At 42.2% G+C, this 8,303-nt stretch overlaps 1 protein-coding gene across 1 annotated transcript; it reads left to right on the forward strand.

Moving 5' to 3' along the window:
* Positions 1-4,995: 4,995 nt before the first annotated feature.
* Positions 4,996-7,765, forward strand: LOC118974649 (ADP/ATP translocase 2-like). The gene is given in 2 exon segments (XM_037028167.1): positions 4,996-5,542; positions 7,605-7,765. Coding segments are annotated over 2 exon segments (708 nt in total).
* The last annotated feature ends 538 nt before the right edge of the window (positions 7,766-8,303 follow it).

An 8,303-nucleotide genomic window follows, 5' to 3' on the forward strand; every position in this document is an offset into this window, starting at 1 on the left:
TGTGGAGAATGACAGAAAGAGGGTTTAAGGAGAATTCAAAGGTTTTGGCTAAGCAAATGGAAGCATAGAGCTGCCATGAACCGAAATAAGAAAGTGTCTTGAAGGAACAAATAAAGAAGAAGATAAGGAGCTCGCTTTTAAACGATGAGAACGTAAGATGTCTCACAGGCTTCCAAGTGGAAATGTCGGGTAAGAATTAGGTTAATTCACCTGAAGTCCAGGGGGGAAATCTAGGTTGGAAATACAAATTTGAGAGTTATCAGCTTATATGGGGATACTTAACACTTTGAAATGCAATGAGGTCAAGGGAGCATTTGCGTGTCATACTCCTGTGGGTAAGTAAGTTTCTTGAAGTGATGCCTATTGCCTATGTTGTATAAAAATTATGTCTGCATCAGGGCATCATATGTATTAAACCCTATCTGTTAATCTAATGCTATTTAAACATAGACCTCAATAAAAAATTTTAAAAGTACCGCACAAACTTAACCAAGACCTCGAGAAGGGTGAGATTATTTTAAAGTCTACACAGACACACCATGAAGAGCAGTAAGTTTGGCCATGTTGAAGACCTGATTGCTTGGGACTAAAGTTGATTTTGGTTTATCAAGTATCTCATTAATGAAATAAAAAGACTCTAGTCAATCAGATTACCAGTTACTTGTATGACTATGTGCAAATCACCTCTCGTCTTTGAGCCTCTGTTTCTCCAAAGGCAAAAATGAGGGAGTGAAACTAGACCGTTTTCACTCCCTCTCTGTGCAACAAGCAGACACTCAACTACTGCCCTTCCCGGGAACTCGTGAGTTTTCCGGCTATGTGGCTCCCCCACGTGGTCAATAGGATGAATACAACCTGTGTTTGAGGCAGTGACTTTCTTGAGCTCAGGTACAGGTTACCCAACATGGATCAGACACGCTGATCAGCATTTAGGATACATTTTCTGGTTAAATCCTCACCGAAACACTGCGGGGCAGGTATCTTCCTATCTCTATCTTATGTGTAAGGGAAGGAAGACACGGGATTCGAGGTTGTATGTAAGTGCTGCTCCAGGCAGGCTGAGTCTGAGTCCTCTGGAGACTGCGGGTCAGGACAAGGGTCTGCCTTGCAGTGGGAATGAATAAACAGGCCAGACCCTCAGCATCGGAGGGGAGGTTATGAATGGCTGTGGAAAGAACCTCCCACCTCACTACCTTGGGTCAGAAAGGATTTCAGAAGCCCACAGAGGCCCCCTGGGGAAGCCTGCCGCTCTGCCACTCAGCCCAGCCACCACACAGGTCCCCACCACACCCAGCGTGACACCCCGGCTGTTTCCTGAACCGGCCTCTTCAACGGCACGAGGAGAAAGTGCACAGAAATGGACTGGCTTTACTTGCTTGGTCCCAAGCAATTTGGGGGAATGTGTTTCGTTTGTTTGTGTGTTTCTGAGATTCAATGAAGCAACCAACGTACAGCCACCAAAAGGAGCTGAGGCTAGTGGAAGCCAGGTCTTCTGACTCTGCATCCGATTCTGTGTCTTCTCTCATGTACTGTGGTTTAAGAATTCATTTTTATGTCAGTGAAATGTACGCGTTTTGGCGGACATTTCTTTGAGCTTTCATAAAGCGCAGTTCCTCCTCTCTCCGCGGCGGGCCCAACCTCGAGTCCTGTTCGGAGTCCTATTCCGAGTCCCCAGGGAGCTCCCGGGGCTGTGGTCCGGAGCTCCCAGAGGGCGTCCTGAGTCGCGGCCAGGACAGAAGCCTCCAGGTAGTTTTGGTATTTTGAAAAACAAAAAACAAAAAAAACTGATCCGTGTGTTAGTCGGGCTTAGTGTGTAAGGAAGAGAGAACCCGCTCTGGCGGGTGGTGTGATCGTCCTTGCAGAGCCCGGTGGGAAGGAAGCTTGGCAGCAGGAGCCACCGTGGGAGCCCAGCGCGGAGCCTGACCTTCCCCGGTTGCCCACGGGCCGGCAGTTCGAGCGCCTTCGCAAGGAGGCCTTACAGGAACTTCATTCTGCACCTCCAGGCCCATTGGCTTTCTCTACCGGTACTGGCCCCCCATAGCTTCTGCTTCCCCCAACTTGGACTCGCACACAGATCTCGCAACGCAGCTTTCCCCGGACTCGGGGCCTCTCCCTTCCTGGGTTTCCTTTCAGCACGAGTTTCCACTGCTACCTGCTGCATCCTCTCCATATTTCCCAGTTCCTAGTCCTGAGAAAGAATACATGATTGATCTGCTCATCTTTTTATGCCCAGGTTGTCATAGGCTAGCCACGGCTTGACTACTTTTCCACCATCGGAAAGTTGTGCCCTAGCCGGAGGGTGGAAGGCAGTGCACATGCTACTTTCGTGGCTCCCTGAATGAGGGCACGTCAGCGTAATCTTCCTTTCGAGTACAGATGGAATCGCTATTTCCCTGCTGCCTTTTTGTTATTGTTCTCTAGTACCCTTTCCAAGTGTGTTGTGATGGTGCCAGATGCATCCTAGACTTCTCAGTGTGATGACTTCTAAGGTGTATATATGTGTGATCACTATGCTGTACACCTGAGAGCAATGGGATAGCATATGTCGGCTGCAATGGAAAAGCACATTCTAAAAAATGTATTGTGAAGTCTTTCAGATAAACAAGTGTATGCAAAGGATAACGTACAGTTTAAAGAAGGCAAACACAATGTACCAACCCAGCTTAGGAAACTGATGGGTAACGGATGTTGGGAGCAAGCTCTGCCGCGCCCTTCCCTGACCGGGCCTTCCTTCCCCTCTGCGCAGACAAAACCAGTATTCTGTTTTTGGGATTAATCATTCCCTTGGTTTTTAATAAGAACTCTACCACCTTTTAATGTGTCCCTACAGTATGTGTTTTTCTGTTTCAGTTTTGCCTGGTTTTGAACTTCATATACGTGCATTCATGGCCTCCACAGCTACCTGTGGCCTGTCACACATTCAGTGTTACACTTCTAAAGTTCATCCATTTAGATATGTGTGGGGGTATTTCTTTCCTTTTCAATTCTTCCTAATAGTCCATTATTAAACATTGCTATATAATAAATTAGGTATAGCTATAGTCATATGTCCATAGGTGAATAATTACACAGCTTCTCCGCTGTCGGTGGACCTGGTTATTATAAGCAACATGAACATTCTGGTCTAGTTCGCCTGGCGTTCACAGCAGAACTTCTCTGGGATACATACGTGGAGCAGGATTGCTGAATCACGAGGCATAATCACACTCAAACATATAAATAATAATACTCAAAGTTACAGAAATTCTCTCCCCAAAGTATTTATGTTAGTTTACACTCCTAACAATGGTGGATGAGCATTCTGAGTTCCACATCCTCACGGACATTTGGTTTGGTCTATCTTTTTACAATTGCCAAGCTTGTTGAATATGAAAATGTTATTTCACTGTGGTTTTAATTAAACTACCATTTCTGAGTACCAATAATGTTAAAATTCTTTTTCTATATTGATAGTATTTTGTTAAAATACCAATGAAATTTTTTCACATTTTTCTTTCTTTTATTTATGTACTTATTTTTAAATACATTTTATTGATTATGTTAATACAATTGTCAAAATTTTTCCCACTTTTCCCCCTCAGCCTGGTAACCCCATTCCCTCCAGCAACTGCCCCCCTTAGTTCACATCCATGGGTCATGCATATAAGTCCTTTAGCTTCTCCATTTCCTATACTATCCTTAACCGTCCCCTGTCTATTTTGTACCTACTAATTTGTACTTTTTCCAACTCATTCTGGAAAGCAAATATAACCTGATTATTTTTTAAGTCTTACAAAAACAGAAAATTATAGGCCTATATCTGTCAGGATTATAGATATGAAAATTTTAAACATAACCAAGCTGTGTTTATCCCAGAAATTTAAAAATTGTGTAAAAGATATTGAATGTTGAATTATACTTTATGGAAAAATTCATAAAGTGTAACTTACCACATTAACAGATTAAATAAGAAATATCAGGCCTGGCTGGTGTAGCTCAGTGGATTGAACGCGAGCCTGCGAACCACACGATCACGGTTCGATTCCCAGTAAGGGCACATGCCTGGGTTGCAGGCCAGTTCCCAGCAGGGGACTCACAAGAAGCAACCATACATTGATATTTCTCTCCTTCTCTCCTTCACTTCCTCTATAAAGGCAAATCAATAAAATCTTAAAAAAAAAAGAAAAATCATATACTGATTGTAATAGATATAAACAAATCTTTTGATAAATTTCAACTCCATTCATTAAAAAAGAAACTCAGTAATTTAAGATAAAAGGTAATTTTCTTGTTTGGTTAAAAAGTATCTACTAAAACAAAACAAAACACAGCAAACATCATCTAAATGGGGAAATGTTAGTCATAGTCTCATTAAAGTAAGGATCTTTTTAAAAAGATTTTATTTATTTATCTTTGGAGGGGAAAGGAAGGAGAGAGGGAGAGAAATAGCAATGTATGGTTGCCTCTCGTGCATCCCCTCCTGGAAACTGGCCTGCAACCCAGGCATGTGCCTTGACTGGAAATCGAACCTCGATCCTTTGGTTCGCAGGCCCACACTCAGTCCACTGAGCCACACCAGCCAGGGCTAAAGTAAGGATCTTACTCATTAAAGTAAGACACCTGGCTGGGTGTCTCAGTTGGTTGAAGCATCATCCCATAAATCAAAATGTTACAGATTAGATTCCCAGTTTAGGATGCATATGGGAGGCAACGGATGTATGCTTCTCCCTCACACTGATGTCTCTCTCTCTTTCTCTCTCTCTCTCTTTCTAAAATCAATAAAACATATCTTCATGTGAGAATTTTTTTAAAAATTAAGGATTAAGACAAACATGCCTGTTTACTGTAGTATTGGAGATCATAGCCAGTGCAAGGTAATAAAAACAAAATATATAGAGAGAGGGATAAAGAGAGGAAGGAAGGAAGGAAGGAAGAAAGAAAGAAACCCAGAGCCCCAGAGTCCCAGCCAGTAACTAACCTAGTCCTGTGTTCTCCTGCTCCTTCTTTCATTTCAACATGACAGATGCTGCTGTGTCCTTTGTCAAGGACTTCCTGACAGGCAAAGTGGCCACAGCCATCTCCAAGACAGTGGTAGCACCCATTGAGGGGGTCAAGCTGCTGCTGCAGGTGTCGCATGCCAGCAAGCAAATCTTCACGGATGAGCAATACAAGGGCATTATAGACTGTGTGGTTCATATCCCAAAGGAGCAGGGAGTCCTGTCCTTCTGGCGTGGTAAACTGGCCAATGTCATCAGATACTTCCCCACCCAGGCTTTCAACTTTGCCTTCAGAGATAAATACAAGCAGATCTTCCTGGGTGGTATGGACAAGAGAACCCAGTTTTGACACTACTTGGCAGGAAATCTGGCATCAGGCAGTGCTGCTGGGGCCACCTCTTTGTGTTTTGTGTATCCTTTTGATTTTGCCCATACCCGTGTAGGAGCTGATGTGGGCAAAGCTGGAGCTGAAAGGGAATTCAAAGGCCTCAGTGGCTGCCTGGTTAAGATCTACACATCTGGTGGGATCAAGGGCCTGTACCAAGGCTTTAATGTGTCTGTGCAGCGTATCATCATCTACCAGCTGCCCACTTCGGTATCTGTGACACTGCACAGGGAATGCTCCCAGATCCCAAGAACACTCACGTCTCCATCAGATGGATGACTGCATAGTCCATCACAGCAGTGGCTGAGTTGACTTCTTACCTGTTTGACACTGTCACCGTGTGATGATGCATTCGGTCAGGGCACAGAGGAACTGATATCATGTACACAGACACGCTCAATTGCTGGAGGAAAATTGCTTGTGTTGAAGGAAGCAGAGCTTTCTCAAGGGTGCATGGTCCAGTGCTCTCAGAGGCATGGGTGGTGCTTTGGTGCTTGTCTTGTATGATGGATTGAAGAAGTTTGCATAAATTATTTCGTAGTCTTCCTGCCCCCAACCCTGTGAACAGGCATGTTGTATTATGTAACACATCTTGAGCATTCTTTTTTTTTAACAAATACACTCTTTTTTTAAAAGATCTTATTTATTTATCTTTAGAGGGGAAGGGAGGGAAGAGGAGAAGGAGAGAAGGATCGATGTATGGTTGCCTCTCTTGAGTCCCCTGCTGAGAACTGGCCTGCAACCCAGGCATGTGCCCTGACTGGGAATCGAACCGCAATCGTGTGGTTCACAGGACCGCACTCAATCCACTGAGGTACACCAGCCAGGGTGTCTTGAGCATTCTTGACAGACTGTTGTTGGCTGTCTACATCAATGGCAACTATTTACTGGTTGAAAATGGGAAGCAATAACATCATCTGACCAGGTTTCTCTTAAAGCCATTTTCATGGCGATGGTGGGACTCTATTATATTTTTTATTTCAGTCACAGCTGATAACAAATTTGAAAAATAAAATATATGAAATATAAAAAAAGGAAGGAAATGAAACATCCATTATTTGCAAATTATATGGCCACATAATTAGAAAACCCTGAACAAAGTATAGGCCAATTATTAGAGGGGAAAAAAGGGAGTTTAGATTAATATATCAAAATTCAGAGAAACGAACATCACATGAAGGGTTTTCAGTGGGGTTAGGGAGGGGAAGATGAGGGGAGGCACAGGGAATAAGAAGCATAATTGGTAGGTATAAAATAGGTGGGGAGAGGTTAAGAATGGTATAGGAATAGAGAAGTCAAATAATGAATATATACAACCCATGGACATGAACAAAGGAGGGGGAAGGCTGGAAGGTTGAGGGGTGCAGGGCAGGGGGGAGTAAAGGGAAAAAAATTGGGAAAACTGTAACAGCGTAATCAATAAAATATACTTAAAAATGAAAGATAAAAAATTCAATGAATTTTTATGTATAACTAAAAATACAATTTAAAAGATCACATTAAAATGTGATCACATCATAATAGAAATGTCAAGTACCTAGTAATAATATTACAAATATGTACTAGACCTCTATAGAAAAAATATAATATTGCATTGAGATATTAAAGAAGACCTAAATAAATGAAAAGATACACTATGTTCCTGATGGGAGGACATACTGTTGTAACATGATGATTCTTCTCACATTGGCCTGTAGCGGTGGTTCTAAGTACAGTTTGTGGAACAGCAGCAACAGTATCACCTGGCATTTGTGAAAAATGCAAGTTCTTGGACCCCATCAGGACCAGTGCTTCAGAGACACAGGGGTGAGGCCCAGCAATTCCTTTTTAGCATCCTTGCAAGGGATTCTGACATACGCTGATGTAATTTAAAAACTACCGATCTTTGGAGTCATTGCAATTCCAATAAAAATTAAGACAGAATTTTCAAATAACTTGATAAGATTGTTCTGAAATGTGACATTGTGAGGAACTCCACTTAGCCCCCCAAAAAACTGCTGAAAAGATTTTTTAAAAAATTTAAACCTTTGGAAGTGGTCCTAAAGGCAAAGAGCAAATGAAGAAACATCTATTTCAGAAAAACCATAAAGGATCAATAAGATAAGTGGACTCTGTTATTTGAACCATGATCTGCTTCCTCCCTCTCCACCCGCTCCCAGCTCAGCAAGGGAAAGACTTCACTCCACACTGCCACAGCCACAAACACACAGTCCACTTATCTTATTGATCTTTTACGGTTTTAGGGAAGAGGGTCTCCTCTTCCCCCAGCTCCCAGTTAGAGGACTTTCTTCCAAAAAGTAGAACTTCAGCATTTTTCATCTTGTCCTCAGCTCTGACTGAGGCCAATTCCAAGGTGAGTGTGGCCAAAGAAGTGTGGGCTCCCTTCCCCAGCACCCAGTCATGAACCGGGGTTCTGCATCAGGCTTGGAGTTCAGAGAGTGCTCGGGCCTGGTGGTTCTTACTGTACTGGAGATTCTAGCTAGGGAAATTAGACAAGAAAAAGAAACAGAAGGCATCCAGATTGGAAAGGAAAAAGTAAAACTATGTCTATTTGCAGAAAATATGATCTTGTAGACAGAAAATCAAAAGAAACCTGCTTAAAAACTACTAGAACTAAAAATGAATTTAGCAAGGTTGTAGGATACAAGATTGATACCAAAACAATCAATTATATTTTTATGCATTTGCAATGGCAATCCAAATAAAAAATTAAGAAAGCAATTATGTTCAGAATGGCATCAAAAATACTTAAAAATACGTTTAACAAAACAAGTGCAAATCTTATATTCTGAAAACTATGGAACATTGACTTAAGAAATCAAACATCTAAATGAATGAGAAAACACCATACATTCATGGGTTGGAAGAGATGATACTGTTAAGGTGATAAACTGACCCCTAAAACTGTCCTACAGATTCAACACAATCTCTATATAGAATCC

Source organism: Sturnira hondurensis, unplaced genomic scaffold, assembly GCF_014824575.4.
Source record: "Sturnira hondurensis isolate 20B ecotype Veracruz unplaced genomic scaffold, ASM1482457v3 Scaffold0019835, whole genome shotgun sequence".
NCBI classification, from domain to species: domain Eukaryota; kingdom Metazoa; phylum Chordata; class Mammalia; order Chiroptera; family Phyllostomidae; genus Sturnira; species Sturnira hondurensis.